The 12,794-nt window shown below is 41.0% G+C and overlaps 1 protein-coding gene across 1 annotated transcript in view; it reads left to right on the forward strand.

Annotated features, from left to right (window-relative positions):
* The first annotated feature begins 3,223 nt into the window (after positions 1-3,223).
* igf1 (insulin-like growth factor 1) overlaps positions 3,224-12,794 on the forward strand; it is a 20,338-nt gene continuing 10,767 nt past the window's right edge. The window contains exons 1-2 of the mRNA XM_035679406.1: positions 3,224-3,483; positions 4,865-5,024. Of these exons, the coding sequence (XP_035535299.1) occupies positions 3,436-3,483; positions 4,865-5,024 (208 nt within the window). The 5' untranslated portion in view covers positions 3,224-3,435. The remainder of the gene's footprint in view (positions 3,484-4,864; positions 5,025-12,794) is intronic.

Raw genomic sequence — 12,794 nt, forward strand, 5'->3', positions numbered from 1 at the left:
GAAGAGGTGGTGGTGGAAGAAGAGGGGGTGGGTGGGGGGGAGTTCAAAAGTCTTGCAACCGAAGAGAAAAGAGAGTCAGAGTGAGGAAGGGGGAGAGAAACCTGGCACCAAGACACTTCAGAGCCATGGGCATTAGAGACGGTGAACAAGGGAAGGTCAACCCACCCCCTTCTTCTTCTTCCTCCTACTGCATCAGCAGATGTACAACATAAGCCCATCATCAATACTGCCAGACCACAGCTACAGTGATAACAGGAAGGTCTGTGATGAAGCATTTACATACTGGATTATGGGGTGAGGGGGTTTTTTTTACGTCAAGGGGCAGTGAAAGATGAGATAATTTCACATCTAAGATCAGCTACTGACAGAGAGGCTTACGGGCATCAGTGACCGACCACGTCCCTGAGCTGATGCTAACAAGGTCATCCTCTGGTCTGAAAGCAGCTTTGTCTCTCTAATCAGAGGAGCATCATCATCATATTCCACGTTGTATCAGCAGCTTCTGACAGTGACGCAATCTGCCAGGGGAGGCAAACAGAGACCCTGCTCGGTGTACATCTCGCCTCCGAGCAGCCATCCTGAGAGGGAGATAAGTCAGGTCACAGATTAACGTCATTGACCTGCATGTGCAAGTTTGATAAAGATTTTGAATGCATATGTTATTTAAAACACAGACGGTCTGCAAACGTGCATTTTGTGTAAATGTGATGGTGTAAAGCAGGGCTGCAACTGCTATTATTTTCATTATCGATCAATCTGACGATTATTTTCTAGATTAATGATCGATAAAATGTTAAGAAATAGTAAAAAAACATAAAATATTCATTATTATTTCATTTATTTTCCCATAGTGCAAAATACTGTCTTCCATTCCCGGAAGACATTATTTTGTCCGACCAGCAGTCCAAAAAAATCATCGAATCATAACATGACAAAGAAAACGCTTCAGAAACTATTGACCAATTACTTAACAGTTCCCAATCAATTGTCTTGTGCTTGACAAATTGCTTTACTGGCTAATAAACTCAAGTGTAAAGTAGAACGGCCAAATTCAATCCACAGTTTAAAAACCATTCCATTCACTGTCACAAAAGACTAAGTCACCTTTGAGAGGATGGTGCTAATCAATTTTTGGGTATTTTTGGTGAAAGAACTGTTGCAGAAATCAAACCTAATTTTGCATACTATTTATGGTCATCGTGATTCTGCAATAGCCATTCAATGTGGTTACATTCAGTATTTATCTCTTTATATGGTAGTTTTAGTCGTAGTGGTGGGGTCCGCCATTCCTGCACTAGATGCAGATTACAAGGAAAACGAGGCACACGTGTACATCCACATCCAGGTAACAAACTGCGGTTGTGTAGAAAACAACATGCTCCGTGTGTAGCATGAAATCAGATTGCTGTAGTAATTATTACTGATGAACATCTTTATTTGTTTGGCTGCACTGTAAACACCAGCTATACCTCTGACAAAGTCGTTGATCAGTGAGTGTTTGCTGTAGTATTAATCCACACTTGCTGTTACCACGGTAACCACCGGTGTCACCTAAGGATTACAACTTTTCTGTTGTTCAACTAATTGCTCCTTTAGCTCAGTGGTTCTCGAAGATTTTGGCTAATGACTCTTCAACTGCCCACCTGCGACTCTTCGTCAGGCTGCATATGACTTTGTGAGACGTCCCTTAATAGGACATTTAAAAATAAACTAATTGTGTTTGGCAGACATAAATAAAATACATTTGTATTGTGCTCAAGTTTTTCAACATTTTTGGCTTCTGCCTGTGTAAAACGCTGCAATGTCTACTTAAAAAGCTTCGTTAGTCATAGGTTTCATACGACTGTGAGCTGTGAGAAGTTCACACAGAGCATATTTCCCTTCTTAAATCATTTCATTTGAATCATTATTACGAAACAATCCAGTATGTTACAACAAAGAAGTTTGACAAAAATCAGAAAAATAAACGTTTAACTTTTACATACACATTTACATTTTTACATTTACCCTGCGACGTACCCTCATGCTATATATAGTTGTCTCTATAGCTGATTCAGTGTCTGTGTCATGTGGGGACATTTGATCGTGCTAATATTTTGACCCACTTTACCCCACAACAACCCTAACTGTTGCGTGTCTTTAGCCGCCTCGGTCCCCTTTGGGTCCGACCTTGCTGGTGATGCACTTGCACACACTGGCCGAGCATGCTGGGATACATGCTGGTGTCCTGTTTTGTGATTGGGTCGCAGCACTGATCTCTTGTTTAGTGATTGGATCAGTGTTGATATCCCGTCCCTGCTGAAAACCACCCTGTTTAAGCCCTTGTCTTGTGTGAAGCTGTGGTCTGTCATTGCTGGGTTATTTTTTCTGTGACATGGTGGGAACACTGGGGCCCTTGCTTTAACATAATGAGGGTGGCTCTGCACAAGTGTCTGTAGTAAAGCATCCGGCTCTGTAGTTTGCTCCAAGGAGGTGGCTGATCAAATGAAATAACTGGGTTTTTTTTTGTTTTTCCAACTTTGTTTCTCCTCAGTCGCTAATGAAATGTGTGTGTGTGCATGTACTGACTGACAATTTCAATACAGAAACCAGAGCAATGATTTATTTCTGACAAGACATTACAGTGAAAAAGTGCAGAAAAGCAGCAAATCCTGCACAGAAGCACACAGTTTAGAGGGAACAGGACTTCAAATGAGGCTTTCTGGTGATCTCTGGCTGATATTTGCTCTGTATTGCAATAAAAATGTCACATTTTTCCATATTCCCTCTAGTTCACATGTATTTTGCTTTTTCATTCTGTTTTTATTATGTGTTCAAGTTAGTGGCACACTGGTGACTGAGTGGAAATGTGTTTTTTTTAATGATTTATTTTAGCGTTAACCAAATCAGACCTCGGATAGAAGGGCTAGGGAGTTACGCGGTGCCAAATTACGCACAACAACCAACAGTCGTATCATATGCAGCTTGTCTTTAACTTCTCCTTCATGAGCTTTCAGGGCATATAATAGTATGTTGTGTGAGTGTGAGCTGCTGCTGGTGGGGCAGCAGCGCTTTTTTCTATCTTGATCTGAACTACTAACCAAGTCTTAGAGAGATCAAAATTCAATCCCGTTCTGAGAAAAAAAGAGAAATGACGTTATTTGAATATGTGCCCAAAATCCTTAATGAATAACTTAGGACGAGTAGGAGGCAAATGCTGCCCCAGCTGTTTCCTGTTGAAAATGTCTGTGTAATGTAGATAAATGTGAGGGATTTTCTCTCTAAATCCGTCTCCTGTTCGCTAAATCTCACTTCTCCAAAACGAGCCTGCGCAATGGAACAAAGTCGGAATATTGAGATGTGACATTGCCCGCATCTCATCCTCTTTCTCCCCGTTTTTAATGACTTCAAACAAGTTCATTTTCGCCGGGCTTTGTCTTGCGGAGACCCGTGGGGATGTCTAGCGCTCTTTCCTTTCAGTGGCATTTATGTGATGTCTTCAAGGTAACTTACCTGATTTCCTTTGACACTATAGATTATCACCTTCACTTGCTTTGCACAGAGCATCCTTACCTAGTTTAAATTGAAAAAATAAAAGACATTTTGCATCGCTTATTTATATTTTGCTGCTTTTAAATGCATGATAAATGTGGATTTATTCTGATTTTAATCCTTTTTTATTCAGTTAGTGAGCAACTGTCCTGCATCTTGCTGATGTTTTTTTTCTCAACAGATAACAAGAGATTGTCCCTCTTCTGCTTTAACTGACTTTTGTTTTCTTTTGACATGAATCGTGCATGAGTTTCACTGATCGGATGAATGGGTTTTCATCCTCAGCGCTTCTGTGCGCCCTGCGCTCTTTTTCACCAGAAAGTCCTAATGCAGCTCTGCAACTTTCAAAGTAATTACTGCTGAGTCTGCATTATTAAGTGCTAAATATCTAACCTGGGGCTGCGGGGTTAAGAGAGATGGGAGCTTAACATGAAATACGTATGGGCGTCGGGACCGTGCGGTTGGGATTGTGATGTAGATGGATAGTGTCCTGTGTTTATTCTTTTTATTATGTATATTTGGCCCACTCAGCTTCCTCGGCTGGGTTTGGCGGGAGAGCCGTTTTCCATCTCACAGTTTGGATCGGAAAGATCCCTGGCGCTTTTTGCATCTCTTATTCTGCTTTTGTGAATTTTGAAGCACTTTTAGTTCAGTAGTGTGCGTAATAATGCGCGGAGCTGTGTTTTTGGTACAGGGGGAATGCTGACACCTCATGACCAAGTGGTTATTAATGATAGATTTTTTTGAAATGTCATTTGTTAATATGGGTTGTTATTAACTTAACTAACAGGGGCTAGGTAGCTTGATGATAAGGAGAAACGTGTGTTTTCAATTTGGACGCGCTCTGCTCCGTTGCGCACAGGCGCTCCGGAGCATCAGAGCTGGTCAGCCTCCTGTTTGACTGTTTGACTGTTTGACTCTGGCACCAAGTGGACGTTTGGATTTAATACATTTTCCTCCACATCTCCAAATCCCTGTAAAGCTACCATCTGTGGCCACGGCCACTTTCTCTTTCTTTTGTATTTCCTTATTTTTAGCAGAGTGAAAGCCTGGAAGTTAGGGAAAACAAGCCTTCAGCTCACTAGTTTCAATCTTATGTGGGAAAATGGTTAGGGTTGCCACCACTGACGTGCCACTGAGCAAGGCACTGAGCCACCAACTGTCACAACACTGCTGCTTAACGGCCAACAGTGTAATATGAGACTTTAAAAGTGACTTTCCTTGCTTAAATTAATGCTTAAATAAAACCCTTTCTCTGATGATGCTCTGTCTTTAAACAGCAGTGAAAATGTTAAATCTCTCTCTCTCTCTCTCTCTCTCTCTCTCTCTGCAGAGTGCGATGTGCTGTATCTCCTGTAGCCACACCCTCTCACTACTGCTGTGCGTCCTCACCCTGACTCCGACGGCAACAGGGGCGGGACCAGAGACCCTGTGCGGGGCGGAGCTGGTCGACACGCTGCAGTTTGTGTGTGGAGAGAGAGGCTTTTATTTCAGTAAGTGCACCTTTTTATTTATTCATAAAGGTTGGCTGTATCTGTCCCAGAGCTCTCCACCTCCAGCGAGCTCATAAATAAAAAAGCAGCCAGTTTGACATCTTGTCTTGACTTTCACTGCATTAATGTTCCCTTTCCTACTTCATTCATGCCTCTCTCACTGTTACATCTTCTCTTTAAGTTCACATTCATGCCTGCACATGTGTTTGAATGCTCCCGGTGATGGACAGGAGCCCAGATTTTGAACAAGCAAATTTAATATGGAATAATGATATGTAACTGAATTGTTGGTGGCAGATCGCAGTCCTGCCCATGGGCATAGGGCTTTAAGTGGAATTTGGCTGACTATCTCTAAGGAAGAGGAGTGGTAGAAACTAAATGTTGCAGTGAAGTTTTTTCTTTTTTCCACCAGAGAAGGGAAAGCGACCCAAAGAAAACCCTCCACCAAGAATCCAGGATTTAAATCTCCAATTTTTCCATTATGGGTACAACCCAGCCCAGAACAGCACAGGATATATGGAGCTACCGAGGTTAGGTGCAATGTTCCACCGGCAACCAATGTTACTCAGGACATGTATCCTGATCTTTCTGTCAGAGACAAACAGTGTGACTGCACATTAACAGTATAACTGGCTTAAACACCACAGAGCTGAGCTTTATAACCTCATTATTCATATGTCTTTGGATGACTTCCATCAATTAAGCCAATTTTCACTGAATGTCCTGGAGGAGCTTCGTATCTCCCCAGAAGTCTTTTTAAATTTTTTTTATAATAATTGATTGTCCCTCTTATTCCTGTGCAGTTTTGACATAACAATCCATTATTAATGGTTTGGTTCGGCCCCAAAGTTATGAAACATTTTCCACATGAGGTAGACTTTGTCAGCTGCCAATTTCAAAAAGAAAAGAAGATATAAGATTTCTGTGGGAAATCAGCAGCATCTATAGTGCATTTGCAGTGGTTCTATTTTCTTGTAATTGATTGCTTTCACCTCAACCTGAACCTCAAGTGGTAGATACACCTTCTTGAGAACTTGGTGACTGATGGAAGATTAGGGGCCAAGAGGGGGCCAGTCTTTGAATCCCAACCTCAGTGCAGCAGGGGAATAATAGTGGCCGGTGTATAGTAACCCAATTCTGACCCATAAAACATGTACATAAGTCCATTTTATTGGTAAGATAATGAGAAATTAGTCTACAGCCATGCAAGCAGCTCTATGAGACTGTATTGTATTGTACAGAGTGTTGATTTGAACTAAATGCTAAACGCTAACATGCTGATGTTCAGAAGGTAATGTTCGCCAAAGAGTTTGAACATTTGAGCTTATGGGTTATTAAAATTAATCCTGAGGGGCAAATTTAATTGAGATCCATACATTAGTTATCAAGACATTTTACAGAAAACATACCACCATGTTTTCAGAGAAAAATTCCTAGGTTTCATCTTCTGGGGAACATGAATGTACAAAATTAGATGGTAATCCATTCAATATTTCAGTTTGGACCAAAGACTGACCAACCAACTTTGTCATCCCTGATATATAATATAATAATGATGAAAATACTGCTGGCTTAGTTATCTTAGCTCACATTTTGTAGGTTTTTCACTCCATGAGAACCTTTTCTAACAGCAAATATGTGCTGGTGTTTGAAGCAACAATTATAAATTGAACTTTTAACTGCCCTCCCATATATCAACACTTGTTACTCCTGAAAAGTGATGAATTTGCACGAGCTGAAGCTTCAACCAAATCAATGACCCGTTGTGCTAGGTAGAACTTTTTGCAATAGCATCTTTTTAAGAGAGAGCTAAATATGTGCACCGACTTTGTGCACTTAAAGCATGTGTGCTATGATAGCGATGGCTCTGACCATCCAACACTATTGCCAGACAAGAACGTTGACACGGGACAATTCTACAATTAATTAATTCTTGCTTTCAGAAATATCTGTGTGGTTCAAGGTAAGAAAAGACTGTGGCTGTGTTCCTATGGATACTGTGTTGGAATGACAGACCTCTCCGTCCATTGCTTTTGTGCTCCCATATTGTCCATGCACAGCTTAGTAGGGCTAAGAAATCGGTTCAAATTGGATGATTTGTGGCACACGAGAAAATGGTTCCTGTAGCCTGTGTAGCTAGACAAACAGTAAAGATGTGAATGGGTTCCTGTCCAGTCACACTCTAATACTTAGTCTAACCCTTAACCCTAGCCCTAAAACCTACCCCTAACCATGCATTTAATCAAGCGCTTCAGATACCTAACCTAAACCATACACTTACATTTCTGTTGTTGCCATGTATGGACATTGTAGAAATACTTTTAAAAACTGTGGCACAGATCAAAACGTCATTCAACGTAATCTGAGGTTTTTTGCAGAATCATCCAACATCAATGTTCTGTCTGGCAATAGTGTCACAATGCACCTTGCTGCTGCTCCCCACCATCCCGCTGCCACATTCCTCCACCCCTGCATGCAGCTTTTCCAGGACCAGTCAACATCATTCTCTGCATCGGGCCCTTTGTACGGTGCTTGCCAGAGAGTTGTTGGAGAGCCACCAAGCTGCTGCAAAGCTGCGAGTCTTGTTCGTCCAGATGCCGCTGGCAACACCGACATGCTGTGAAGTGGTCATGACAGCCTGCTCGATTGCCAGTTTTCTGCCAGTTAAGACTTTTTGGTCTTTGGATTCCCTCTGCTGCAGGACTTTTCTTGTGTAAATGATCATGTTGTCTTCATTTAGGCCGAGAGACAGTGGAAGATCATGGACTACATGATCAAAGACGCTTTTCAGTAAATCATGCATCATATTTAGCATCTACAGTATGTGATGCAAGGACCAAATCTTCAGCACCAACAAGACTTGGGCATTCTCTTAGATTGTGATTGCAATTTTCGTCTTCAAAATTAAGCTCACTGATTATTTATATTTCAGTATGAAGGTTTGTCAAATAGTCCCAAGAAGTGTCTGCAGCCGTAGCTTGAAGTTGATGAGATGTTAAAGATTTTAACAGGGGTATGAGGGTGTCCAGGGATTGGATGATGTGAGAATGTGACAAAGTGTTGGCTACTGATAGTTTTACTACAGGTTTGTAAATGTTTCTCACAGGCTATAGAAGCATAGCACTACTGTCCATATTCATCTCATGAGAAAATGTTGAATAGAGGCCAATGTAACTCATGAATCCTCATGCAAGATACACTTAAGCAGGAACAGACCTTTTTGTGGTATAGGGAATGTATTTGTCTTTCCCGCATTACCTTACACTATGCAGTCACTGAACTGCACAGCGTCCATCTATCAATGCCACATTTTCCTGTGTTAAAAAAGAGGTGTATTTCACAAACACTCCATCCTTTTTCTGAAAAGACGATGATGTTTGAGCAGCAGGGTGCTGAGCCTTGGAAAATATGCTGCTCCCTGTCTTCCTCTGTTTCTCTCGCTCTCTCATATTCTCACTGTCATTCCTTTTCCTTCTCCCCTCTTTCGATCGCCACATGTACCAGTGGCTGTTTGAGTAAAATATCTGGAGAATCCATTTGGGTTCTGTCGTCTATAGGACCCGGCAGCGTAACAGCTTGGCCAAAGGAGGCGTGCTCCTTTCCCTGAACTCTTCCCCTCCAGTCTGGCCGTGTTGAACTTGGCAGCCCTCTGATTGATAATGTGTCCAGAGACAGTGTTGCAATGACAGTGGGCTTTCTGTGCTAAGAGTGCTTTTGCCAATCCACCTTACGCATGTCACTAGTAAAGTGCACACTTGCATTTTAAGACTACAGATTTCCTACCCTGACAGAAATGCTAAATACTAGTTGGTGGAAATTCTTTTTTTTAGGTAATGAAACAAACTGCGGTCTGTGAAACAGAAAAAAAATCCATAACTGTAGTCAGTTTTTCCAATTATTAGCCTGACCTAGAAATCCTCAGTTGTCTTTGTAATGCTTTAGCAGGCAGGACCGTGGGGTGATTTCACTGCGATGTTCATTCCATGAATCAGATCTGTTATGGGAGTTTTTTGGCTAAAGTGTGAGTGCTAAGTGGTTCCCTGTCCTAAGTCACTTCATATTTTATCAGCTCATGTTAAAATATTCACACTTATTCTAGAGTGAGTGTGAGATATATAATGTTAATGCTGCTTTCTGCTAAATGAATGATGCGCAAACTCTCTTGAATTACGACAAGATGGAATAATCCATCACTTTTAGCCAAGAGCTAATTGTAAGTACACGCAGTTCTAATAAAAAAGAGCAGCCAAATATAAAAACGTGGTAAATTTTTTTTAGGTGTTCTGGCTTGTACTAATGGCATGTGAATTGAAGGGGGGAAAGAAGGGGAAATTGCTTTTAGCAGCGATTGATGAGACTTCCTCTTCGGTGTTTGTCCCTGTCAATTTTATTCAAAGCTACTGGAGCTGGAGAAAGAGGTAGAATGTGCATACAGCACATCACATGCATGCACGCACATATGCACACACTCAAACACACACATAGCTAGGCCTTGTCCCTCAGCAGCAAGGGATTATGAGGATTACAGGATGATCAGGACACCCCCCCTCCCGTCCCTCCCTAGTTTTACACTGGACCTGAACACACAGCGGAAGGCACTGAGATCTGAAGAAAGACCTCCTGTGTGTTCTCCATCACTGCGAAAAGGTGTCGTTTTCCCATTAAGACCTGAACTACAAATCTCTGACCCTTCTGTGAATAACTGCTCAGCGGAACAAAGAGGCATCTCATGAAAAGGACAGGCAGGCGTCCTCCAGATTTAGATCTGTACATTAGTAAAAGTGGAGACGAGGGATTTGAGGACACTCTGGGACTAAAGAGTACTTTACCTTTGAAACCCTTCATCAGTTTAATCCAATCACATAATGTAGGTCCTCTACAAAGAAAAACGAGGATATATCTGGTTGCATTAGCGCAGATCACCAAGATTCATAATTGAAATCCTGGACCTGCTTCACCCTAGGTAGTCTACAAACCAAAGAATCCTGCAGAGTTGATCACTAGCATTCATTCAATTAACCCCAAACCTTCGATTTTACCTTCATCAGGTGAAAATTCTGTACTGATACGTTGTTATAAAGTCAGTAGATGTGATCAACAGTGTGCAGGTTCTTCACAGTCATTAGTCTTTCATCCTACATACCTGTCAATAAGAACATTTGCATTCCCAAATTGCACACAAGTAAAAGATTAACCTAAATGAAAGGTCCAGTGTGGTCCACATTTAGTAGGATGTATTGGCAGAAATGGAATATAATATGCATTAAAGAACTCATAAAGAACACATTTCTTAACATCTTCCTATCTATTTGTTTCATAAGCTTTAAAAATAGCCCTGGGATCTTGCTTGTAATTTCTAAATGATGTCTTATACTACTAAATCTACCCTCAATGACTCAATTTTGATCTATACTGATAACGCCATGAACCACATTTAATTCAAGTGTCAGTGCATTTGGATAAGATTCTAATGTCATGGTGCAGAACACTTCATTCTTGCCATAAACTCTTTGTGGTACCAGTGATAAAGAGATAGTTTCCAGTACTTTAGCAGCTCTTATAGTCCCTGCCCAGCCGTAAACTGCCTGACACTTTGCAGGAAGAGCAGTGCACAGGCTCCAAGAATCCACTGGTTTTTATTGACCATGACCAAGCTGTAAAACTCAGAGGCTTTCTGTGCCACTCTGGAATGGGGGAATCTAGCCATCTCTCTCCCTGTTGCTGATCCTTAGAGGAATGCACATTATTTGTGCTGAGGCTGTCAAACAACAAACCAAAGATGTTCGATGGCATCAGATGAAATACTTCATATAAACCAATTTGACAGGTTGAAGACACTTAGTTCTACTGCATAGTTTTCTGTTAAGAAGGATGCTGGCTGATTGACAACCAACGTAAATCACTTAAATGAATACTCTTTATAGTATCAAGCACTTGAGAGGTGCTTCTGAAATGTTTGTAGCCTGTTCGTGGAGGAACCGAATTGAATTGGACTGGAGTAGATTCACAGAAGATACAGTTTATTCCAAAAATGACTGAGAGTTACGGGGAAAAAAATCTTGTTCTTTTATAACATGTCAAAAACATCCACAGAAATTTCTCAAACCACTTCTGCAGCATAAATACAGCCTCCTCATTAATTTCCTCTGTGAGAACTCTGGCTAAAAACACAAGGTTGTCCAGCAAAAAATGTTTACTTGGATCAACTTTTGCCACAATACAATATGGCATCATCCGGTAAGCTGCTGATTTCTAACATGAATTGGATAATTCAATCTTGCAATCGTTAAGACAGAAGATGGAACGACTGTCACCATGCTAAATTTCCAAAGTTGTAAAATCCTTTGGCATTCCTGCAATGTATTTCATCACAACACACTCCTACAATGCAAGCCCTTGAGAGTACTCTGGCCACAAAAGGCTTTGTACAACTTTTTTTACGGACTTTGATGTGGATTTTCCTTTAAAGTATTAGTGTTTCCAGTCTCAAGACCCTTTAATGTGAGTGTTCAGTAGCTTAAATTATCAACACTCTACCGATAAATCTCTGAATGCACTACTTTGGGTGAAGTGTCAGAACTGTGAAGATGTAATAGCACATAAGTAGTGAATTTAACTATGTTGTGGAGTGTTTGAAACATTCAACATACAGATAAAGAAGGGGATTATTACAGCAGGCAAGCTTTTAGAAGTTTCTATGTACGCCATGACACGTTTACGTCCTCTGCAAAGAAGCTATGAACCTTTCCGAAAAACCCTTTAAGCGTTGAGTATTCAATACTCAAAAGATTTTCGGTGGAGTATTCTTTTAAATTAATGAGCGTCTGTGGCCATCGAATCCTTATGTATTATTGTAAATGTGCAGAACATTTATATTTACCACATAAAAGAGACATGACTGCTCTCTGCCTCGTTTCAATGGCGGAAACGCTGACACGCTTTCTAATCTGACCTTCATCTACATGCGTGATCCCTGCATCATCCATCCAGAGTCCATCTCAAACAGGGCCGTAAGGCTGGAAGCACTGGCACAAATGGTTGTTTACCCTTATTTGTTTAACAACAATCATAGAAAACAACTCTTTGTTTATGAGGGATTACGGCAGTTATCCATGGAATTGAAGCATTTAAAACCTTCCAAAGCTTTTAGACCTGATTATTATATGCGTGTTTTTCCCCAACCTGCCCGAGCTGATTATCCTACATGTTACAACCGGTGCCAGCTGATTTTTCTCTCCCTTCCAGCTGTTTGTGCAGCAGGGTTGCAAGCTATTTTCAGAATAATAGCGGATGTTAATTTGTAAGGGTTTATTGGGAGGGATTGAAAAACAGGCCAAGCATCGAGGCACTTCCCCTCTTTTGGCTTTCAGCAGCCATTATATAATCTCTAGCCAGGCCTCAATGTCATATTTCTCTCTTTCTAAATGTCTTGACATCAGGTGTTAATATAGCAGCCAATGCTAGTCCCACTGATACACACCACAGGGGAATAATCCATTTGGCTTTGTTTTTCAGATGACTGAAGGGACTAAAACAAAATAATTCTCAAAAACACTGAGAAAAAGGTTTAACTGTCAATACATTTGCATTTTAAATGAATACAAATGTCAATGTCAATGTCAATGTCATCGACATATTTGATTTAACTCTTCCATTTTGGCAGTCTGAGATCTGGGTAAATCCAGTTCTTCTGTTCCCTAAATAATGCAGGTGCACAGGGTATTTTTAGCATCATTGTACCTGAACATAAAAGCCTCCCTATTACCCCCA

This window comes from Morone saxatilis, unplaced genomic scaffold, assembly GCF_004916995.1.
Source record: "Morone saxatilis isolate NCDOM2014 unplaced genomic scaffold, NCSU_SB_2.0 Contig10, whole genome shotgun sequence".
NCBI lineage: Eukaryota > Metazoa > Chordata > Actinopteri > Moronidae > Morone > Morone saxatilis.